Source organism: Anolis carolinensis, chromosome 5 (assembly GCF_035594765.1).
Source record: "Anolis carolinensis isolate JA03-04 chromosome 5, rAnoCar3.1.pri, whole genome shotgun sequence".
In the NCBI taxonomy this organism is placed as follows: Eukaryota; Metazoa; Chordata; class Lepidosauria; order Squamata; family Dactyloidae; genus Anolis; species Anolis carolinensis.
Window position 1 is genome coordinate 132,334,512 of NC_085845.1, and position 25,329 is coordinate 132,359,840.

General features: G+C 39.2%; 1 protein-coding gene across 3 annotated transcripts in view; it reads right to left on the reverse strand.

Moving 5' to 3' along the window:
• The window catches only part of tubgcp6 (tubulin gamma complex component 6), a 44,930-nt gene extending 21,949 nt beyond the window's left edge, over positions 1 to 22,981 (reverse strand). Inside the window, exons 1-20 of one of the 3 annotated variants that reach the window (XM_062982286.1) lie at positions 22,890 to 22,981; positions 19,687 to 19,849; positions 19,292 to 19,493; positions 17,535 to 18,367; positions 16,859 to 17,022; positions 15,700 to 15,910; positions 13,678 to 13,851; positions 12,132 to 12,253; positions 11,416 to 11,491; positions 10,879 to 10,988; positions 10,344 to 10,435; positions 8,280 to 8,419; positions 7,435 to 7,584; positions 5,390 to 5,471; positions 5,224 to 5,312; positions 4,953 to 5,068; positions 3,446 to 3,584; positions 3,219 to 3,335; positions 1,393 to 2,632; positions 683 to 744 (exon numbers count right to left, since the gene is read on the reverse strand). In XM_062982286.1, coding sequence (XP_062838356.1) covers positions 683 to 744; positions 1,393 to 2,632; positions 3,219 to 3,335; positions 3,446 to 3,584; positions 4,953 to 5,068; positions 5,224 to 5,312; positions 5,390 to 5,471; positions 7,435 to 7,584; positions 8,280 to 8,419; positions 10,344 to 10,435; positions 10,879 to 10,988; positions 11,416 to 11,491; positions 12,132 to 12,253; positions 13,678 to 13,851; positions 15,700 to 15,910; positions 16,859 to 17,022; positions 17,535 to 18,317 — 3,867 coding nt within the window. In that variant the 5' untranslated portion in view covers positions 18,318 to 18,367; positions 19,292 to 19,493; positions 19,687 to 19,849; positions 22,890 to 22,981. The remainder of the gene's footprint in view (positions 1 to 682; positions 745 to 1,392; positions 2,633 to 3,218; positions 3,336 to 3,445; positions 3,585 to 4,952; positions 5,069 to 5,223; positions 5,313 to 5,389; positions 5,472 to 7,434; positions 7,585 to 8,279; positions 8,420 to 10,343; positions 10,436 to 10,878; positions 10,989 to 11,415; positions 11,492 to 12,131; positions 12,254 to 13,677; positions 13,852 to 15,699; positions 15,911 to 16,858; positions 17,023 to 17,534; positions 18,368 to 19,291; positions 19,494 to 19,686; positions 19,850 to 22,889) is intronic. The other 2 variants (XM_062982285.1, XM_062982287.1) reach the window with 2 other exon arrangements.
• Between the last annotated feature and the right edge of the window lie 2,348 nt (positions 22,982 to 25,329).

Sequence of the window (25,329 nt, forward strand, 5' to 3'; positions counted from 1 at the left end):
CGAGGCTTGAACCGGAGCGCGCTGTCCAGACACAACTCGCTCCGTAGGCTGACGAATTGACTCCGCGAAGTTACTACGCGGGTAAAACACCTAAATAGAGTCTAGCTTCCCGCCGAAGCAGTTCTCTGGGAATCAGAACCGAAAGCTAACTCTGAGACCAGATGTGAGACTCCCCAAAGATTCTCACGAGAAGCAGTCTTAATTGGCCACATTCTTAGCTGCAATCCGCGCACTCCTGCGCGAAGCTGAATCCAAACTTCTCTGTTGTTTACAAAACTCCCGGCGCAAGAATACGGGAGAAGTAGGCTCTGGGCTTGTTTGACATACTTCTGGGAGACAACTTTCTTGCAGGTGCAAGGTTCCCAGATCTGCCTGGGAAAGATCTGGCAGAGAGGAATCCAGTTCAGACTGGGAAGGTAAAAAACCCAAGTTTTCATCTTCATCAGGAATTACAATGTCCTGAGCAGGACTACAAGGCCCATGGGTCATCACATAAATTCAATATTTTTAAAAATAACAATAAAACAAACGGCCAATACATGACACTGCCACCACTACAGTAACACAATATTACTCACTATGACATGAAAGTTTATCAGAAACATTACAGAAATATTCATATAACCTTAACTCATGGTTGCTGTTAGGGAGGCAGTTGGTTCAAATTTCAAATTTTACTCACCTGCAAATTTTGAGGAGGATTTGGTGGCTCTTCAATATCTTCTGTTGTGATTGATATTATTACTTCAAAAGAAAAAGGGGTAAAAGGAGAATATTATTTGCCTGTTTATCTATCTGATGGTAAGAAAGTCACCAAATTTAACACAGAAATTTGCGAACAGGAAACATTTCAAATATATGATAATTTGGATCCCAAACCTTCCACTTAGCAGACCTGAAACTTAGTACTGGATTTTTTCCTCTTAGCCATAAGGCATTTTCAATTATTAAAAGATATGATCTGTTTAAGAGTGGTATTTTTATATTTATTTATTTTTCATTCATTCAAATATACATACATTTGTGAATGTTTGTTGATATTTTGAAGGGGAAGAAGTCACAGGTACAATTAGGTAATTCCAACCCATACAGAACATAGTTTTAGTTTAATTCAAGTAAGCCGTCTCTAGGCCAACAGGGTGTAGCATAGGAAATCGGATTCAGCCATGGAAATCTTGGGCAAGTCACACCCTCCATCCTCAGAGGAAGCAAAGGTTAATCTCCTTTGAACAAATTCTGCCAAGAAAACTCTATAATAGGTTTGGTTTAGGATTGCTGTTAAGTACGAAATGGTTTGAAAGCACGTAACAACTAAACTCGATTCACGACGTATTAAGCTATTTATTTAAAATATGTTTTTTTTTAATCTGCCAAAATTTGTTTGTCACTCACCCTCCTCTTCTTCTCCTGAGCTTTTTTCTTGCTTTTCATCCAGGTTAACTCCCAATGCGGAATCAGTTGATCTTGCTTCTTGTCCTTTATCATTCTCTTTGACAGCAGAGAACTCCCCATTGTACAAAAACGCCTGTAATGTAGAGCTAGAGGCAGGGCCAGAGACTGTTTTAAGATGAGGTATCGGGTCACTGTCAGTTGAAGGAGTCCATTCGCCGACCTGGATACTCGACTGGGACGCATGGCCAAAGGGGTTCCATCGAGACTTTGAAGCCTCAAAATCCAAAACGAGTTCCCCAGTCCTAAAGTGCGACTCAGAGGCATGACCGTGAATATTCCACCGAGGTCGAGAGGACACCACTTCAGAAACGTTTTCTCCAATTCTGATGCTGGCATCCGACATGTGTCCGTGGATATTCCATCGAGGTCTACTTGGCTCTACGTTGGACACAAACTCGCCAATCTTGATGTTGGCATCTGAAGCATGCCCATGGACACTCCACCTGGGCCTGGAGGGCTCTACATCAGAGGCATATTCTCCAACTTGAATGTGAGCTGCAGACACGTGGCCATGGATATTCCAGCGAGGCCGGCTTGTCTCTTCCTCAGGAGTGTATTCTCCAATCCTAATGTGCGCATCCGATGAATGGCCGTGAGGATTTGAATGCGGCTGGGCTGCTTCTGCACCTGGAACATATTCACCTATCTTAATGCTTGCGTCAGAAGCATGGCCGTGGATATTCCAACGAGGCCTCCTGCTTTCAACATCAAAAACATTTTCTCCAACTTTGACATGACTTTGCAGACCTGAAGGCCTCAGAACAGTACTGAAGTCGTATTCTGGGGTGACGGCTTTCCCTTCAGTGACATCTTTCAATGCAGAATTTCCTTCAACAACCTGGTTGCTCAAAGAAAGATCAGAACTGATATTTTGCAAAGCTTCTTCTAATAAACTGCTCTCCTTTGTAATACAGGGGGGTGCAGGGGTTTCTTCCTGAGGCTTTGGTAAAAAATCTTCAAAATCCAGGCCTTGTTCTGACACACTCTTTGGGAGAGGAACTGTTTCCTTTGTACAGAGTACCTGGGTTGCAGTTTCTTCCAACTCAGAATACTCAGTAGCCTGTGTATTTGCTGGCTGTGCTACGTCCAGTGGTTTATCCGAAGCATCATTTGCCAGCTCAGATCCTGTATTTCTCTCAGCATCTCCAACAATAGGATACACAGGCTCTGCAGGAGTTAACTAAGTGCAAATAAAGAAAACCATTATTAAAATAACTACATTTTATTGATGTGGTCTTGTGTTATATGTATTTTAATGGTGTCATGTTTGGTTGTTATGTTTTAGTCCTATTGTACCCTTCTTCAAGTAGAGGCGGGTGTAGTAGTAGTAACAACAACAACAACAACAACAACAACATACTGCCGGAATTTCTTTCATTTACATTTATAACAATACTAAGATGTAGCATTTTGAAAAAGATTTTTATATGTTCATATTTATTTTTTGCTGGCTTATGTAACTATTATGCATAATATTAGAATAGACCTCCACAACTACTACAAAAGTGGAAAAACTGCAAATTTAAAAAACACTTTTTAACCTGGGAGGACACATTTCTATGAATTTCTATGTTCTCTAATGTGACTCTATGGTCCATTTCCACCAGAGGCTGACCACAGAGTCACACTGGAGGTTGTAAAGATTTCCAGATATACCATATTAATCAAATTCATGAATAATCCTCAAAAGTTAAGCTCACAAATGTGGATGGCTGACTGTATTAACATTTGTCATTAGACAATGTATATAAAACAACAAGACCAACCTGAAGGATAGAATCTCTCACTGGCATAAGCTCAGTTGAAGCCTGCTGACTTCGATACTCTGGAATTATGTCTAACTTCCTCCTGTATTGTCCATCGGGAAGTTTTTCAAGCATTTCCTAAGGATCAAATAAGGGCCAAAATCTAAGCTGCAAACATACTAAGCATATTTAAGTAACTAAGGCAACTTGTTTATTCTCGAAAAAAGGAGGAGAAGTAGCCACACTACCTCAATATGTTTCTGATCTTCCATCAGAAACTTAAGACGGGCCGTTTCCAGTTTATGTCTTTGAATTTTCCATAAGGCTTTCTTTTCTCTATGAGCTGCTTCTTCAGAGAGTTTGCTATAATGGTCAATTAACTCTTGCCTGCATGAATCAGAAGAATAAACTTACAATGTCAAGTTGCAATAAAACAGAGGGGGGAAAATCAACATTTTCTCAAACTGTATTCTCAAAACTCAAAATGTATCCCACAAGCTAAAAGGCAGAGAGCTCGCAATTGTGATTTCCCTGTGCTGAGGAAGTCAAATAGTTTATTAACACATCACACAGCATCTGGAAGTTCCTCAGTAATCAGTGTTACCAAAATCCACAACCTTGAAGAAAATTGTGACCTAACTATATAGATCAAATTCAGCAATTGGGTAGCTGGAAACTGTGTTTGTTCTGTCTTCAGGTGGTTCAGAAAAGACCTCCTCTGTTAAATTTAAATAATAGAAATGTAATTGACCATGAATGGGTTAATCTGGATGTAGAAAATCAGACTCAAACCGAGCATTCACTTTTAACACATTATTCAGAGGATTCGGTGTACTGCATACTGCTCCTATAGGAGTTTTTTCTTTCCTTCCTTTTATATCCTGCCTTTCTCCCAGGCAGCATAAACATATTTGATCCAATATATATAAAAAAGCAGATGATATAACGGACAATATAACCCAGTAGTTCTCAACCTGGGGTCCCCAGATGTTTTTGGCCTACAAGGGCGGAATATAAATTCAGTAAATAAATAAACTCCCAGAAATCCCAGCCAGTTTATCAGCTTTTAGGATTTCTGGGAGTTGAAGCATCTGGGGACCCCAGGTTGAGAACCACTGTAACCTTTGCAGGGAGTTTTAACATTTCTGAAATATGTATCTGCTCAACTATTTGTAAACAAGTATTTACAATATCCTGTTATAACAAAGTTTGGGATATGAGGATGTAATGAAGTCCAACTATTACACAGACCTCCCTGGCCAGACACATTGTCCTTCTCAGAAACTGACAGAGTTCAAGGAGATATTTATGGCTACTTGAAAGACCCCTGCTGAATCAAAGACATGCCTGGTATTGTTAACTGAATGGCCAGCCAAACAGTTTAAGAATCTCACAAGAAGAATAGGCGACCACAACAGCATTCGAATATGCATGTTTTTTAGCCTCATGAAAGAAATTTGACCTCTGATACTGGACATAACACAGGCAGCATAATTAACAGCCATTGATAGCCTTATGCTGGTAGCCAAAACCTGTACTACAGCCATCCAAGTTGTGACATTATACATTCCCAAAAAATAATCCCCCAATTCAACTCTGTACTATGAGAAGCAGCAATTTTTTTCATCTGCTGTGAGTGTCCCATCTCTTAGGTTTACTGGATGGCTTGGGTTCCAGTATTGGTAGAGATATTGGACCATATGAAATTTTGAACATGATACTTATCAGCTGATGTTATTCTTCCTGCTTCCTTACCTTGCCCTCCTCTTCAAGTCTTCTTCTAAAGCCTTCAGTCTTTTCTCCCTTTCTCTGAGCTCTCGGGCATAGCTGAAATTCTCATCAATCTCTTCTTGTTTCAAAGCATGTCGGTGCTATATTTAAATTAAAAAGGCTTTCAGATTGCTATCCAAAACCACATACCGAGGCCTCTATTTTCTATCCAAACAAGTTCAATCTTAAAACACATTAAAAAATTCTTCTGTAGCTACCAGAAGAAAAGGTACACTTCACAAAGAAAAACAACTACCTGTTGATCTTTTTCAAACTGTTCTCTTAATTTCTGAAACTGCTCACGCTTCTTTGCATCTAAGGCCATTTTCTGAGATATTTCTTGATCTAAATACAAATTTTAAATGTTACTGCATTATTAGCAAAACATCCTTTAAAAAATTACAAAGGCAGCTGTAACCTACCTGTAAAGGCTTTTAGAGCTTTGCTGGCCGTTTCTCGAGCATGAACAATTAACTCCTGTTTTTCAATTTCCATGCGCAAGTCCTAAGAGGTAGTTACAAATGATTTAGAGATATTTTTCAATCCTTTCGCTGTAACTGTGCCGTTAGATGTGTACTTTCATGAGCAAAAAACACAGTAAATCAAAGAAACCCACTCAAATGTAAGTAGGAATCTTGCTGAAGCAGTTACAATACTGTAATTTGATGGACGAAATAACACTAAAGCTCGAGTTTTCATTTTCACATCCTAAGATATGTCATGCGAGTAAGTATTTAGGATAAAATATTTGGGCTATTATGCTTTAAAAAAAAGTCTCTGCTGTCTGATTGACATAGCTGGAAGATTACATTACAGAAATGCAGGAAGCAGTAATGACACACCGGTCATTGACATTATACATTAGATATGAACAGAATTTCCTTACACAAACTTAACTTCCACAGAAATCCAAGTAGAACACAGAAGTTAAAGAGATACAGGTCTTTAAAACTAGCTTTATGTGATAGCTTAAAGCTCTGCTCATAGGTAATCATACAATCTTCCCAGGATATTTGGTGATAGCATCACCCAGTTTTTGTTTTCTCCCATTGAAGGATGACAACTAAACATGCCATTAAACAATTAAAGATCTATCTCTTCTACCAGGCCTACCAAGTAGATTCTAAACTGACATTTCATAGTCATGGATGGCTTTAATGCGTGTTTAATCTAATGTTTAGGTGTTTTCAATAATAATAATAATAAACAACTTTTATTTATATCCCGCCACCATCTCCCAGAGGGACTTGGGACGGTTCACACAATACTCAAGGTGTAACATGCAAAATAAAAAAAGTGCAAACCAAAACACTGACAATAAACAGTCAACAAAACATCATAAATTCACAGTATCCACTGCTAAAAACAGAAATCTATGTATTTTAAATGATGTCATGTTTTCAGTTATCTATTGTATTTTAATCCTACACTGTATCCCATTTCAAGCCTTGGGAAGAGTAATTCCCCCTCTTTAGTAGTCAAATAGGCTCCCAACAAAGGATTCCCCCAGGCAGTAAACAGCCAGACCTTGAAACTGAAAGGCTAATCAATGCTAATCATGATGATTAATTGCAACATTCACACTTGCCTCCAACAGACAAAGTTCTTTCTCCCACCCTGGACCTTCCACAGATATATAAGCTTTCCTTGCCTAGTCTCCAATATACCTCACAACCTCTAAGCATGCCTGCCATAGTGTGGACTCAGATAACCCTGTTCAAAGTAGATATTGTGGTAATTTCTGCCTTGATATTCTGGGTTATATGACTGTGTGGAAGGGCTCAGAGAGCCTGGAGGGAAGGAGTGATACAAAAAAAAGTGTGATTCCTTTTTTAAGTTTTATTATTTTCAATAGTTTTCACAAGCTTGTACAGAAAACAATTATGAATCCAACAACCTCTAAGGATGCCTGCCATAAATGTGGGCAAAACATCAGGAGAAAATGCTTATGGAACATGGTCATACAGCCCAGAATACTCACAGTATTTGATTGCCTTTCACTAAACTCTGAAGAGATAAAATCTCAAGAGGACCCATGACCCCACAGAGCTATTTAAAAAATCCAAAACTGTCACTGTGTTAGTACAGCATTTGTGTTGGAAGAAAGATGCATTATAACAAATGTATCCAGTAAACATGCTCTATAGTTTGCCATATATATTGCTGTCAAACGATGGATGGTAAAATTAAGAAATGTACCATTAAACACTCAAATATATATTTCAAACAAACAAAAAACCCCAATGAATATATTAGATAATCCAAAATGTGACATTCTAAAGTTGCAAACCTATATCCACCTACTTGAAAAATAGGAGCCACTCTATGTTTTGCTTTATTTTTGAGAGGAATACATTTCTATACATCTTAGTTTTTATGGAGGAGGATATTATACACATATGAATTCTCATGACAAGGCCAATGCACCATACTGATGAGAAATTGTTTTAAAAAAAATTTAATTTACCTTTTCTTCCTTGCTGATGGCGCTGTAACGTGCAATTCTTTCCATTCGACCAACATATACTGCACAGTCTCTCTCAATCCCTTTTAATTCTTCAAAGGAGAAAATCACAGAAATCCGAGGAACAGGGATATCAGACCAGCATATATAGTGCTACAAAAGGAATAATAAACACAGAAGAGTCAAATTTATAATTTTTGTATATCTTGGACTGTAAGCCTACGGGGAAAGTCTTGTTCAATGTGCATGATTTATACATCTGCTTATATAATTATAAAGCTTTCCGCTATATTTGGTGGAACTTTTATCAAAGTAAATTATGTGATTATTGTCATAGACACATGATATTATATTACAATGCAGCAACCTTCAGAATTTTTTCACTAAATATTCTTTTGGTTCTCTAGGTTTTCTTTATGATACTGTAACTGCTGTTGTTGTGTGTCTTCAAATCATTTCTGACTTATGACAAGCCTAAGGTGAACCTATCACAAGATTTTCTTGGCAAAATTTGTTCAGAGGGGACATGCCTTTGCCTTGCTCTGAAACTGAAAGACTGTGACAAGATCATCCAGTGGGTTTTTATGATCAAATGGGGACTTGAATCCTGTCCTAGAGTCATAGTCCAATGTTCAAACCACTACACTGATGCTAGGTCTTGTAAACCAGCGAGAGGAACTTGTGGCCCTTCATATGGTTTTAGATTACAATATACACCATTTATTATTGTTAATGCTGGCCAGAGTTAATGAAAGCTGAAATCCAAAGACAACTGGCGAGGAACATACTCCCAACTTCTGTTTTGAACAATGCCAACTCAATGATTTTCAGGAGCAGGAAGAACTTACCCTGGGACAACACAACTTTAACAAGTTTATGGTTTTTCCACAAACGTAGACATCATTAGCAATATGTTTCAGGAACACAGGGACACAGTCTTCTACTTCTTTTGAAATCAAAACGTATCCATGGGTCCAGTAACGTTTGTCTAGAAAGCAATAGGGAAAAAGTCAAAAATAGCATATTTCATCGCGTAATAGTCACCACCATGTAATAGTCCCACCACCAATTTTGGGGATGGCAAAATTGGTGGTTTTGTGTTCCACACATAATAGTCACAGAGCAGTTTGATGCTGATTCCCCCTTCCTTTCTTCCTTGGTTTTCCGAAGGCAAGGTAGTTTTAAAAACCTGAAATGGAGGTCTCTGGAACTCAGAGCTTCCCTCCTTCCCTCCATTTCAGATTTTGTAAATTGCCTTCCCTTCGAAGAAAGATGAGAGGAAGAATCAGCCCCAAATGGCTTTGCAGTTTTAAACAAACAAACAAACAAAAACACGAGTTGTTTGTTTGAGGCTGGATCATCCCTTCTCTCCCTTCTTTTTCAGTGGTACGGGAGTTAAAAAAAAATCAGACCAAAGTAAGATTATTTTTCATCATGTAATAGTCGCACCCTTCTTTTTTCTATAAAAAAGGGGGGCTAGAATGAGCATTATGCAATGAAAAACAATATGCCACTTTATGATTCTTGAGCACAATTAAATTTTCAACAAATTACTGTCCTTTCTCTGCACCCAGATCAGCCAATTTTCTTTACATCTCTATTCTATTATAGCGATACCCCACATTCTCATACAGATGAAACCAGCCATATTTCGTAAGTGGCAAAATGTACTACTTATCTATATCACATTCATGAATATGACTGCCATGAAAAATATAGCCATGAAAAAATCATTGGAGCCTGCTAGAATCTGTAATAGTATTAGCAAAACATCTTGCTTGAATCATTACTCACTATGCTTTCCTGCCTCTGTGCAAACCCAGTATTGGAAGTTTTAAAAAGTTTTTTAAAAGTTTTCTTTTTTTGTCTTCCTCCTTGTTGTTTAACTTTTATGTCTCTCTTACTATCTCTTCATATCGCCTTTTTGAGCATATACAGCCCAAAATGCATTGGGTGTTTTTATTGATAAAAATATTTATCAATTGACCACCTTGAGATATATCCCTGATTTATTCTATTTCTTATTGTCTAGTCATAAACCATAGGGACTGGCAAATTATACATGTAATTATACATATACATATATGTAACTATACATATACAGTAAAGCCAAACAGAAATTGGTGCGTTCAGAAACAACAAAAAAGATGAGAGGGATTTCAAATGTCAAATATAAAAGAAGCCACATTTTCCAAGGAGACGAATAAAGCATCTCAGCTTGAGCATCTCTCATTGGAAATGCTTGGGACTAGAAATGTTTGTATTTTAGTTTTTTTTTTTTTTTAGTGTGGGTGAGTGAAACTGTGATTATATCAAATCTGTGGACAAGAAGCTAGTACTGTGTGTACAGAATGAGACATCTTGGAGAAGGAAAATACATGTAAACACGAAATTCAATTATGTTTCATATACTATTTATACATATAGCTCAAATATAATTTTATGAAAACGTATATAATAATTTTGTACACGAAACGTTTGTGGACACTGACTCACCAGAAAGCGAAAATGCCACTATCCTAGCCACTTGTGTGAGCAACTCTCGATGATAAGGAATACTTAACTTATTTGATAGAACCAAGTGGCAAAGTGATGATATTTTAAGCATTTGGGCACTATTTTAAGGTTCAACAACATTAACCGCCTATAATTACACCAAACAGTAAAACGCTTTTTTCTTATACCAATTTATTCATTCCTCTGTTAGTTTGTTTTCTGGGCATACAGCAGTGTGCTACTTCAGTCATGGCTACACTAAAATTTCCTTTAGTATGGAATGACGAAAGGAACACTGCTGGTGCTTGAGTGCATAATGCATGAAATATAGCGCAGCAGGACCACACTTTTCTGACTGCAGAGCACAAGCCCTTAGTTATCAAAACAATGGGACAGGAATTAAAAATCCAACCTACCTCTAAAGCCTAGATAATCTTCATTCACCTGAATCATAAATTCACCATATGCATCTCTGAACACACCACTATATACCCAATCATGGATAAACCTAAAACACAGAACAGTAAACATCACATTTTAAGAAAGTATGGCATCTCCCTCTTTAAAGAAAGGTTATCCTTGCTCAAAAGATAATAAATCACACCAGATCTCTACCACTAAAGTAATTATTTCAATAAGGCCACATCTGTAAAGCTTCATGTCCTATACTGCACTTCCCAAAAAAGTATTCAGCATTACATATTATCCTGAGAGTTTTCTGAAAGAGTTTCTTTCTGTTACACAGCTATTGTAAAAACAAAATGCTAAAGCTCTGTGATATTCACTATAACAATAAAACAGCTTAAGATTCAGTTTTACTTCAATAGTCTAAAGTGGGGCTACCTCCTTTTTGAAAGTCCAAAATATCCTGCATATACCACCTAAGATAAAAAATCTATTAGATTTTCAGAGCCAGTATCAAAGCACATTAATTAAACCTGGGGAACGCACCTTGTATATGGTTCACAGCTTGTTTTCAGTAGTGACAAAAGAACTGGGTAATGTTCATTGCTGCAGTTATTAAGGGCCTCTTGATATAGATAGGAAAGAAGCTTCACTCCCTGAAAGAGAGACAAGGCACTTCATGTAAGAGAAATCGCAACACAGAGTCAGTTGCTCAGCTGTATCAGATAACTTTATCTTCACCTACAAAAGGCTGTCAAAGCCTGCTCCCATGGTTCAGTACAGCCTGCTTTTGTTGACTTCCAGCAATTCCTGTTTATTAAAGACTCTTGAGAGGCACCAAGTAGAAGATATATTGTAAGCAAGCAAGACACTAATGATATTTCTTTTACAGGGAATCCTTCTTCATTCACACTATATTAGCATAGCATTTTAAATCCTGATCGGCAAATACACATAAGCTGAAAGGTCGTGGCAATCACTTTATTAAAAATGAAGGCATATAGAGTGGATGTTTCCAAAGCACTTTGAAAGTGTGATTCCTTTCACTCTTTGACTTCAGAAAAGAAGCAATCATATACTCACAGTTGGAAAGGATGCATTAGCACCACCACCGATTCCTGGTGAAGTCACTCCTATGCCACAGAGATCAGCTAAATACCTTAAGAGCAGAAAGGATAGAGGGGCCATTATTCCACCGTTTTTTCCAGCATTCTCTTTCACCCACTAATTAAGAAATACATTTTAATATGTGTATTTTAGATTATGTTTTATGATGACGTGTTTTTAGCTATGTTTTGTCCCGTCTTGAGGAGAGGCGAGTAAGAAATAAAAAGTTTAATAATAATAATAACAATAACAATTGTATTTCTTATTCTTCATCATCATCAAATGCCTCTGGAATTATCACAAACAGGGCATAATGCAAAATCTAGCTATTTTATTATCTAACCATGTCTACTGGAATTCAGATGTAGAGATGTGTGCATATCCTAAATAAATGTTCTTTCTCAGGCAGGCTTGTAACATGTTAGCAGGGAAGCTCTTTATGAGGATACTTAAAATTAATTATCAAAATTATGTTCTTAAAGGGAAGAGCAATTAAAAAATCCAACTCAAGCTAGCACTTGGTCAAAGTGGTACCAACAGGTATACAGCCTTGTTGAATCAATAATAGCCTAAACAAGATCTGTTTTGCAGTTGACATTTAGATGGAACATCTTTGACTCCTTTGTGTTTGCAATCAAGTGGATGAGCTTTCAATACTCCTTTAACTTTATATTTTAATACTGTAACATTACCTTAACTGGCGTCCTAGTTTCCTGAAGAGAAAGCTGATAGTCAGAAGCGTTAGCGTGGGAAGAGTTGACAGGACACATGCTCGATAATATTGAAGGTACTTCCTTAGCCCACTGGTGAATGCCTGATGCAGGGGGGGGGGGGAAACTATTAAAAACTGCTTACAGTTGAAAATGTGTTAAGAGAACAGAGGTGTTGGCTGCACTATTCTACTTTCATCTCTTTCAGAAGACATGTCCATGCAAAATTTTACACCTTATTTACAGCTATCTCAAATAATAATCTTGTTGAATGCAGCTACCATAGTTCAGCAGTGCATGTTTTGCATACAAATTGTCTGTGTTTAAGCCACACACTACTAAAAAGACCAGACAGCAAATGATGACAAAAGACTTTTATGCAAATGAGAGAATAAACCTCCCATCATCTTCAATAATCATTAGCAATCTATTTGGAGATCACCAGGTAGGTGAAGACTGGAGTAAACCAATATTGGGCCTGGTGAACAATCCAACTTGGTATCAGGTATCATGTCTGTCTTTGGTGGATGTACATGGGTTTGTTCTATCTGCACACAACCTTTCAACAAGTTTACCATCACTCAGCCTAGCCACTGTGAGGAACTAAGCCTCAATTACACAGTACGATTGCTGTATTTGCAGAGGATACGTTTTAAAACCCCTACAAATACCTGAAACTGTTGATCATAGTGAGCCCTCTATTTTGATGATATTGGACTGGAAGCATAGTACAGAATTGCTAGGCACAGGAGGACCTAGAATGCCCCACAAACACTCCTGGAATAGAATATCTTTTGGAGGAAATGAAACTGTGGATGTTGGATCTATGAATAACATATCTTCATCTTACATAGGCTAAAGAATGCAACAAAACAGTATAGGTAGGCTGTTTGTTAACTATCTGTCTAAACAAATACAGCAATTATCTCCACTTCTTCTCACAGTCCTTCTAATCAAATCCCTACTTCCTCAACTAAAACAATCCATTTGGGGAAATAGAATTATACTTCAGACCACTGCCATCCTATTTCCATCCCATCTGTATATTCTAAAAGCTGAAAATACCGAGCAATCACTTCCTAACAAACTTTCTTTGAAATACACCACAGATACTTAAACTTCCTGGTCCCAAATCTAACACTCAATCCATTATACCGCACTGGAATTAGTAGAATTATGTATGTATGACTTTTAGGTAGTTGTGGGGCAATTTTTATTCAAAGTGGATTGGTGGTAAACTCCACTCTACTCTCCTTCTCCAATTCACATGAAAGATTTTGGGTTATATGCTGAAGTCAGTGAGCAGAGTTCATCTTTACCCACAGCAGCTCCACCATATTTGACTTAACATGCTAAAGAACTTAACAAAACAGTTCAGAGAAGAAAAAAAAAAAACATGATTCCATGAGATCCAATCTCCTTCTGTAAATTGAGGGTATTAGAAAATCCAACCAAGAGATATTGTACAACATAAGACTGTAACAGTTCATTCAACGGGCCAGTGATATGATGACCACAGGCTGGGTACCTGAAACACAAGTCCTTTCTTGTATGAATAGTCCAAGACTGGTTGGACAGAAAAGCGGCTCAGGCGCATGTAGTAAGTTCCATATTCAGCAAGATCCGATAGAAGACTGTGCATGCTTTCAGGTGATGTTCCAGACACATATAGGCCCTGCTTGACCTCAAACATCTGGGCAACCTACAAGATTGTAGCAAAGATGCACTAAAATGTAAAGCACATAGAACACTTCCAAAGTAAGTACAGTAGTCTCGGTAATCCGAACCACACTAATCCGAGCCTCTGTATCATCCGAGGGGCCGTCAGGGGTGCCTCTCCCTCTCCTTCTCTCAAGCGAAGGGAGCTCGAGAGGAGAGGGAGGCGGAAGTGTCCTGAAGCGTGGGCTGCTTCCCTGGGCTAGGTAGCAGCACTCAAGGGCTGCTTCACAAGGGCCGAGGGCTCACCGAGGGGTGTCTCCGCGGATCTCCCTCGGCCAGGCCCTTGCTGGAGGAAAGAGTTCCTGCCAGCAAGGGCCTGGCCGAGGGAGATCCGTGCCGTGGGTTTTCCTTGGCCAGGCCCTTGCTGGAGGAAACTCTTTCCTCCAGCAACGGTCTGGCTGAGGGAGATCCGGGGAGACGTACCTCGGCGAGCCCTCGCCTTATCCAAGGAGTTCGGTTATCCAAGACTGGGCCTGCCCCTTTATCTCGGATAACCGAGACTCTACTGTATACTATTCACCATAATTCTGAACAATTCACAAAGCAATTAATTTAGTGGGAAAGAAGCTTTCTATAACTGTAAAAAATAAGCATTCCACTAAGAGCAAATTATAGCAACATCAAATGACCAAGTAATTTTTTTAGAAGATGAACATACATACAAGCAAGCATGGTGAAACTTTTAAGGGAAATTAAAGTAATATGTAAACCCACATGAAAAACTTTACATTGATTTTATACCACTAATAAAATATTAAATTTCACTGGGATATATACCTAATTTATTCTGCAGATAAACCAATAGTACTTTTAATCTTGGAGGATTCATTTTTATTTATTTCCACAGTCTCTACTCAATTCAAAAGCAATGTTATGAGTTTTTCTGTTTACTTAGACCAGGGGTCCCCAAACTAAGGCCCGGGGCCGGATGCGGCCCTCCAAGGTCATTTACCTGGCCCGCACCCTCAGTTTTATAATATAATATTTTTATATCATTTTTTTATAATATATTGTATATACATATAATATTGATAATAATATTATAATGTTATACAATATAATATTAATAATACCATATAATATTAATTATATGTTATATATTACATATAATATTACAGTATAGTGGTATAGTTCAATATAGTAATATATAATGCTAATATTGTGCTATGGTAATAATATAATATATTGTATGTACATACAGCTGCTCTGAGTCCCCTTCAGGGTGAGAAGGGCGGGATATAAATGTAATAAATAAATGTAGTAAATGAATAAATAAATAATTTTAGACTTAGGCTCACCCAAAGTCTGAAATGACTTGAAGGCACACAACAACAACAACAACAACCCTAATTAACTTGACTATCTCATTGGCCAGAAGCAGGACCACACTTCCCATTGAAATACTGATAGGTTTATGCTGGTTACAATTGTTTTCATTTTTAAATATTGTATTGTTCTTTCATTGTTGTTGTTGTTTTGCACTACAAATAAGACATGTGCAGTGTGCATAGGAATTTGTTCGTTTTTTCTTTCTTTTTCCAAATGATAATTCGGCCCCTCCATAGTCTGAAGGATTGTGGACCGGCCCTCTGCTTTAAAAGTTTGAGGACCCCTGACTTAGACCTTCCCAGATCAATTGTATCTGTGCATTCTTAAACAGTATATGTGTTTAGAAAATTTGGGAACAAGTTTCCTCTCTGTGAAGAGATCTACACTTTTTACATCATTTTTGTCACATCATAGAAGTGTGCGCTGCCAGAACATCGCAAAATTGTAAATTGTATATACAAAATTGTATATACCAAAATTATATACAAATGTTTCTGGATACCTGATTAAATGAAAATGAAGTAGATACCACCCCAATAAGGACATTGAGAACATCTTTAACAATTTCGGATTCTTTCACCAGCACACGTTGTGGGAGCTGAAGCTTGTTACTGCTGAAAAGTTGCAATTCGGCTTCTCGAAGTCTGCAAAATTTGTCAAAGGCTTCTCTACCAGCTTCAGAAAGGTAAGGTTCTTCTTTTTTTCCTGGTGGACTATATCAGAAAAAAATACAAAACAAGAACAATAATCAGGGCTATAAAACAACGCTAAGGAACATGGGGTTATAGGCAATATTTTTACTCAGGGACACAATCACACATTACAATTATGATTTTGTTTTTCTGTTCTCTGACTTCATAGCTCAACTTAGTTGCAAACTAAATATCTGCCATATTACAAAGGAGACCTGTCCTTTACTGTTGGTTGATTGTAATGTTGCTGTTGTTGTAATTTTTCATTACAGTCATCAGTTTTAATTTTTGTGGATTTGATTAATGTGTTCTCTACGATTACGGTCAATTTCTGCTGGAAATTGATCACACAGTCACACCCAGGAACACTAAGGTCTCTAGAGAAAACACTTCTTTAATTTTTATTCACATCTTTTCTACTTTCATGGGAATTTTGTAGCCCTAAGTTTAATTTTTAGATAATGGTCATTTTAACTATACATTTTTACACAAATTGTTAATTACTCACGAGGTGGCTGACATATATATAATAAATAATATATACTAATAAATAAATAATAAATAAATGGAATATTTGGACAAGATGCATTGAAAATGTTCTCCATTACACTATGTAACACGATTTTTGTTCCTGGGTTATAAATGTCATTTCCTAATTGGTTCTATCATAAAAACATGGGTTTTTGCAGAACATCCTGCAGCACATTTTGCTATAATTTTTCAATGAATATCTCATAGAGTCTCAATGTAGTATGTGGCAGCCACAAAAATGAAGTTTCTGGAGAATAACAACTATTTTCAAAGTAAATACCACATAATTAAACAGAAAATAACTTTCAAACCAGGAACAGATTTTTTTTCAAATGTCGTTAGTGCATAGCAGATCTTTCAGATAGCATCTACTGATCAAGCGAGCTTCCTGCAAAAACACACTGCAAATGCTTCTGAAGCTTCAAACTGGAAACACACCATCCAATCCTTTCCCAGCATCTTCGCTTACTAGGTCCATATGTAAGCACCGCTTCCCAGAGGTCAATATCCGGTGTCACACTGGGTTCTGACTGTGAGTCAGGAGTGAGATTGGAGGCCGACTGGAACCCTTCATCTTCTGAGGGATCAATACTTTGGGGAACCTATAAAATATAAATATTCAAATCAATAAAACCAAGTAGCTATGATTCTGTCTCTGTTTAATGGGATCAGGGTTGTCCAGTCTGTGATCCTGAACGTTGGGAGATATCACCCATATCTTTATGCATTTCCTAATAGGACAATTGATAAAATTGAAAACCAAAAAATGACTACTTCTTTATTATTCCAAATGACCAAACCTATACATTATTGGGTATCTAAGCTAGTAGTGTATAAATTACTTGAAGGATATGTGTATATGTTGCATATGAAACAAATACATGTCATATTTAAACCTGGATCCTTTATCCAAGACATCTCTTTATGTATATACATGCAAATACAGGTATTCCAAAATCTGGAAGAATGTCCAAAATCCAGAACACTTCTGGTTCTAAACATTTTGGAATGCTCAACCTGTGTAACTACCACTCTATATTTACTGAAGTACTCTAACAGATACATATATAAACATCCATACAAAATAATAAGTGCTACATAAAAGTTTCCATACCTTAATGGCAAGTCCAGACAAATCGGCACTGTCAGGCACAGGTGGCAGGTCCAGCTTGATGTCCATGTCATATGTTCGACTGTGAACAAGAGCACCAAACAGCGAGACACGGGTTTCTCGCTCAAACCTGTCGCCTACTGGACAATTTTGTGAAAAGAGTTCAACAGAAGGAAGGCCTGTGCCAGGTGCTGCCTCCATCATCTGCAGTGTCTTTTGAACTGTATCATTCAAATGATGTTCTTCATTAGCAACAAATGCCTGTATGTCTGCTTCAAACACACTAACATCATAATAATCGTAACCTTGGTATTTGACATTTCTCCCAACGTATTTGTTGTTCAGAAAGTAATCCTTTTTCAGTGGGGAACATTGAGGCGGCCCAGTTCCTGCAAGCTGTACCAGAAGATCTAGAACTGAAGGGATTTCAGTAAATGGTAAACAAGTAGACTTTTCCAGCTCATCTACCAGCTCCTCCAGTCTTTCGGCTTCTGGACCCATTCCAGCAACTCTCAAGTTGAAAGACAGCATTAAAATTTTATTTTTCACAGGTAGTTTGGGAATGTTTGGTTGTAATTTCCGGCCCTCCTCCAGGAAAAGGTTAGCAAACAACACATTATAGGCTATCTTCTTGAGGAATTTGATTGACCTTCTTTTGCCACTCTTCCCTCTACCCAAATGGACCTCCTTTGATAAGACTGAGGAATGGGCCTCACATAGATCACCAAACAGTTTTGTAATGCTTTCCATGGCTGCATCAGTTACTGGAGGTCCACCTGAGGCCATGTTAAAGTCAATCTAGCAGTTAAGAACTGGATAGGGATCCACTGCAATTCCTGGGAAAATAAAGAAAATAAGTCTTTAATAATTATTCCCATGATGTGTTTCCATTATTTTTAATACCATATCCTTATGGATTCTATGTAAAGACTTGTTTTTTAAATGGAGAGGTAAGAAATCCCTCACAAACATCACAAAGAAAATAGTGGTAATGAAGGAAAAAGCTGTTTACAACGTGCTATTTGAAGATATTTCCAAATAGCTCTATCTGATATGTCTCTCAGATATGTTTATCTGAAAGTAAGATCTAATTAATATTTTAAAAACTCACTTCTGATAAAAATGCATGGCACTGGGATTCACAGTAATCTGCCACTCAATTATGTTTAGCTCAAGACTATATTCACACTGGCATCCAACAACTCTCTGAGGTTTTAACCACAAGCTTTTTTTTTTACCTTTACCAAGTGTAATTAAAATCCAAAACTTTATCAAATAAAGTATGTGTTCAAACATGAGGTATCATTTTGCCATGTAAAATGTGAATCACTTGCGACATATATCTGTAACGCTAATACAAAAATGTGTTTTGACAAGACTAGCAAAAGAAATTAATTGCCTGATTGCATGCTGTTACTGTTAAGTGCCTTCAAGAATCTAACTTATGGCAATCCTATCATAGGGTTTGGTTGGCAATCTTCATTCAGAGGTCTGCTATTGAGACCACAAGGGCCATCCAGGAAAATACAATCAAAGCTCTGCCAACAGATGATTATCAAGTCTCTGCTTAAAAAATCCCAAAAAAGGAAACTTCTCCATGCTCAAAAGCAGTGTACTGTCAGAAAGTTATTCATAATGTTTAGGTGGAATATCTTATCTTGCAGCATAAATCACTCCCTCCTCAATATGACATCCTTTCAAATATTTAAACGTGGCTATAATTTCCCATCTCAACCTTCTTTTCTCCAAGCAAAACATACCCAACTCCGTAAGCCACACTTCATTGGGCTTGGCTTTAAAACCTTTGACCATTTTGGTTGCTCTTCTCAAAATGGCCATGTTCCATCTTGTCAATATCCTTCTTGAATCATGGGGCCTTCTTGAATGATTGCAACTGGGCACAGTATTCCCGGTGAAGTCCGACCAAAGCAGAACAGGAATTCAAATTCTGTCTTCCCTGAACTATAGTTCAAAAGACAAACTAGAACATCATATTTTCCCCCTCTAAAAACTACTACCTTTGTCTAAAACATTTGTATAACAAAGATTTTAATCATTTTACAATTGAGCATTTCTTTTTAAGCAACTCTCAAGACTGAATCATACAGCACCACTTGTTCTGAATCGGTCATCATCGCCACCATCACCATCTTACCATGGTCCTTTTAGGGATGGCTTCGTCATGTTTAGGGATGGCTTCGTCATGTTCATACTTAAGGACACTTTCCAAGCTGTGAAATGTTTAAATGAAGACACACACTGCTACTTATCCTGCTTTCAGGGGATAGAAGGCCCTGCATCTCCTTCTAAGGTATTATCTGTGAAAGTACAGCAAGAAAGAAAGAGAGAAGTCAAGGAGGACAAGTGTGAGTTCCCTTCACACTTCAGCCTCATGGGGAAGTTATGTTTCTAATTCAAGAGTAGCATGATCACCAGAGGGTCATGGAAGGAAGGCAAGAAGGGATGAGGGAAGCAATGGCATTACTTATGGTTGGTGTCACCCATTCCTGTAACTCATGGTGTCATCTCCAAAAACTCCCCCATGGACCAGACCAGATTAAATATCAGTTATCAGGCAAGAATGTGAGAGCTGTTTAACAGTGGAACTCTCTGCCTCAGAGTATGGTGGAAACTCCTTCCTTGGCGGCTTTTAAACAAAGGCTGGATGCCCATCTGTCAGGGGTCCTTTGACTGTGCTTTTCCTGCATGGCAGAAGGGGGTTGGAATGGATGGCCCATGTGATCTTTTCCAAGTCTATGATTCTATGACCCTTGGTATCTGCTCAGGTTTGGTTCCAAAACCCAAATCCCCGGATGCTCGATTACTTTTATATACAACAATATCTGGCCCTGTCTTAACGGTTGCAAGTGCCACCACCCTTGCCATATTTGAGTGTATATATGATATGTGTCTTCAAGTCACTTGGCAATTTAGGGTGGCCTAATGAATTTCATAGGGTTTTATTAGGCAAGGAATCCTTAGACAAGGTTTTGCCAGTCTCTTGCTCTAAAATAGAACCTACAGAACTGATATTCATTGGCTGTCTTCCATCCAACCATGGCTGGCTTCGATTAGCTTCCAAGATCAGATGCCTCCAGTGACTTTAGGGCAGAGATTTCCAAACACATTAGTGGGCTGGCTGCAGCGTGTAGGTGTATTGCACCTACACATTGCAACGAACATACTAATGTGTTTGGAAAGCTCTCTCTCTATATATATGCCGTCTTCTATATCCAGTTCAGAACATAAACAAATTATAAATATGGGTTTTTTTTTCCAAAATCTAACAAAACCAATAGTGAGGAATATCATTTGTTTTTGGGCCTCATCACGTTAGAGCAGTGGTTCCCAACATTTTTTTTTGACTGGGATCATTTTGACCAGGACCCACTTGACCAGGGACCACTCTCCAACATTAGTACCAAAAGGGTTACAAATCAGTTTTTGGTCAACTTTAGATTCAGTTTGGTTATTAGGGGTGCTGATTCAGAAAATTGCATTGGATAGACCATATCAGCTCTAGTTTGTGATACAGAACATATGCCACCCAGTAGTTGCCATCTGCTCTCCCACAGAAAACAGTATTTAATAATCTAGAGCTGATGTGGTTTATCCAATGCAAAAGTCAGCTCTGTGGAAGGGAGCGGAAATAAAATAAATAAAATAAAATAAATAAAGAGAAAAGACGTTAGTGGACTGGATAATTTTTTCATGGCCCACAGGTTCGCAACTACTGCATTAGAGCATCTATCCACTTTGAATCCAGTTGCTGCCTCCTGTAGAATCCTAGGGTTTGTAGTTTATGGAGAGACCTTTAAGTTGCTCAGTCAGACAGGTCCTGGGCCTTACTAAATTACAAGCCTTGGCATTCTGCAGGAGGCACCTACTAAAGTGGATAGATCAGGCATGGGCAAACTTCGGCCTTCCAGGTGTTTTGGACTTCAACTCCCACAATTCCTAACAGCCTACCGGAGCTGAAGTCTTTTTGAATTGTGGGAGTTGAAGTCCAAAACACCTGGAAGGCCAAAGTTTGCCCATGCCTGATCTATCCACTTTAAATCTAGTAGGTGCCTCCTGCAGAATTCCAAGGCTTGTAATTGAAGTCCAAAACACCTGGAGGACCAAAGTTTGCCCTTGCCTGGGATAGATGCTCTGGTATGATGAAGTCCTAAGTCTACTTCTCCTTCACTGATGTTTGAAAAGTTTTCTCCTACTTCTCTTTTCTTGGGGATGCATCTTTTTATGGATGCTGTTTTGTTTTTCAAGTTTTGCATCATATAGTAAAGGTAAAGGTTTCCCCTGACGTTAAGTCCAGTCATGTCTGATTCTGGGGGTTGGTGCTCATCTCCATTTCTAAGATGAAGAGCCGCCGTTGTCCGTAGACACCTCCAAGGTCATGTGGCCGGCATGACTGCATGGAGCACTGTTACCTTCCCACCGGAGTGGCACCTATTGATCTGCTCACATTGGCATGTTTTCGAACTGCTAGGTTGGCAGGAGCTGGAGCTAACAGTGGCCGCTCCTGGGGTTTGAACCTGGGACCTTTCGGTCTCCAGCTCAGTGCTTTAACGCACTTCGCCACCGGGGCTCCTTATTTGCATCATATGGTCCCTGACAAATTTGGCAATGGAGCCTTTCTATAGTGGTCTCCTTCCCTTGATGCCTTTAGCAAGCAAGCTTCCCTTGATGCCTTAAGCCAGTGGTTCTCAACCTGGGGTCCCCAGACGTTTTTGTCCTACAACTCCCTGAAATCCCAGCCAGTTTACCAGCTGTTGGGATTTCTTGGAGTTGAAGGCCAAAAATATTTGGGGACCCATGGCTGAGAACCACTGCCCATGGCTGAGAACCCTTTAACTGTCAGGGCATAATGCTAGGGAATCCTGGGAGCAGTAGTTTACAAGGTCTTGAGCAGGCATGGGAAAAATTCGGCCCTCCAGGTGTTTTGGACTTCAACTCCCACAATTCCCAACAGCCTATCGGCTGTTAGGAATTGTGGGAGTTGAAGTCCAAAACACCCGGAGGGGCGAAGTTTGCCCATGCCTGGTCTTGAGCCTTCTCCGCCCAAGGATGCTGGCGCCTCACTCCCAGGATCCCACAGAACTCCGCCATGGCTGGTAGGTCAAGGCTGCGTTCATTCCACAGCCTTGGCTTTCCTCCCTCAAAATAGGCGCGCTTTAAAGGCGCCAAAGCAGGGCTTTCCAACCTTTGGGAGACCCCGTTTCCCACACAAGTTTCTTAAGACACAGAAGACTCCCTCACAAAGACCCCCCACAAACCCTCGGCTGCCTCACACGGAAATACTTCCCCCCACCCTTCCTTCCTCCTCTCGAAATGTATGACAACTGAATGCCTACTTACTGCCGGGCGGAGGGAGCCATCTCAAAACGGAGAGTGTAGGAGGAGCCGCGCAGGCGCAATAGGCACCAAGGAGGGGCACGTGACCCGGGCCTGCTTCTAATGCCCAGCAATTTCAGCCCTCTGCTTGTTTTGGACTTCAACTCCCAGAAGCCTCCGCTGCCTCGACCAATGATGAGGGACTCTGGGAGCTGAAGTCCAAAACACCTGTGGGAAAAGAATGCCCCTCTGCAGGAGTCTGCCGTATACCATGCCTCTGTGGACAAGTCTACACAGGGACCACCAAACGCAGCATTGCCCAAACTCGAATCAAGGGACATGAAAGGCACTGCAGACTAACTCAACCAGAGAAGTCAGCCATAGCAGAGTAAGTAAGTAAGTAACTTTACTTTTCTACCCCCCGCCACCATCTCCCGGCAGGGACTTGGGGCGGCTACGCGGGTCAGAAGCCCGAAAATACAAAACAGTAGATCAGTTAAAACACATTGCAATACAAAACAATTGCCTTAACCAAAACAATACAGTAAATCATAAAGAGCCCCTGATGAATCATCCTGGACACAGCATATTATTTGAGAACACAGAAATGCTGGACCACTCTAACAACCACCATGTCAGACTACACAGAGAAGCCATTGAAATCCACAAGCATGTAGACAATTTCAACAGAAAGGAGGAAACCATGAAAATGAACAAAATCTGGCTGCCAGTATTAAAAAAACCCTCTAAAATCAGGGCAGTAAATAAAGAATAACACTCAGAAAACAGGAATTCCAGACAAGAAACAATCAGGGCCAGCTAACATCTCCCAACAAAGGATTCCCCCAGGCAGAAAGCAGCCAAGCTTTGAAGCTGCAAGGCTATTCAATGATAATCAATAGAAACATTCACACTTGCCTCCTACAGACAAGAGTACTTTCTCCCACCCTGGGCCTTCCACAGATATATAAAATCCCCCTTGCCAAGTTTCCAACAAACCTCTCAACCTCTAAGGATGCCTGTCATAGATGTGGGTGAAACATCAGGAGAGAATACTTCTGGAACATGGGCATACAGCCCGGAAAACCCACAGCAACCCAGCGATTCTGGCCATGAAAGCCTTTGACAAAGCAGAATGTCCAGCCCCGTCTGATGTTTGAAGCTAAGCAAGGCCAGCCCAGGTTAGGACTCGGATGGGAAACGCACACAAATGCTAGAGAGAAAAAAACCTGGCAAAACCTCCTCTGAGGATTTCTTGCCTAAGCAATTCAAATAAAACTAACCTTGCAGATCAGATCCTCTGGTTGTCACAATTCTGGCTCACAGTTCATACAGCTTTTTAGCCTATTTCCTTTTCTATTTAGTATTTTCTGAACCTATTTAGAGGCAGAGCGGAGATGTATATAGCTACCTAGTACTTCCAATGCGTGGCTTCCCCAAATTCAGAATTAGGAGATTGAGTGTTCAGTCTGATGGGTAGAATTGGAATATTCAGTTTCCAATAACATGGTTTCCTGCTATCTTTTCAGAACATATAGAGGAAGAAAAATTAGGCCAACCTCCAAAATGAATATACTATATTACCAGTACAACCTTTATGGCCCACTGTACACTGCCAGATAAAATCCAGATTATCTGCTTTGAACTTGATTGTATGGCAGTGTAGACTCATATAATCCAGTTCAAAGCAGATCATGTGAATAATCTTATTTGATAATCTGGATTATATGGCAGTGTAGAAGGGGCCTGCGTTGCTGCATTGATCATGACCCTGAATTCCCCTGGAAGAAGCTGACAATGGTTCCGTTGCATCTTTCTGCAAGAGTGATGAAAAATGAGAGATAGGACTTTGGGATGTGTTATTCTCTGAACATAATACCTATTGAAAGAGGGATTTGATATCATTGGCTTTTTCCAAAAGGTGTCAACATATGTGACTTAAATGAGGTGACATCATATTTCACTCATGAAAAGAAGTAGATTGTATGATGAATAAGGATATTTGACATTTGGCCTCGGGGACGTCTGAAGTAGATTTTAACATTAAATGGCACTAATGAGCCATTCTTGGCACTTTAATTTACTAGGGCCCCTTATACACTACCATATAATTCAGATGATTAAAGCAGATAATCCGCATTATCTGCTTTGAACTGTATTATGAGTCTACACTGCCAGATAATCCAATTCAAAGCAGATAATCTGGACATTATATGGCAGTGTATAAGGGCCTAGCAGTGCATCTACACTGTAGCATGAATGCAGATTGACACCACTTTAACTGGTATGGCTCAATGCTATAGAATCACAGGAGCTGTGGTTTTACAAGGTTTCTAGCCTTCTCTGGCAGAGTTTCTAGCCTTCTCTGGCTCAACGAATTACAACTCCCAAAATTCCACAGAGGTCATAAGTTCGAAGCGAGCCCGGATCGGAGTAAGCTCCCGACCATTTAATAGTCTAACTT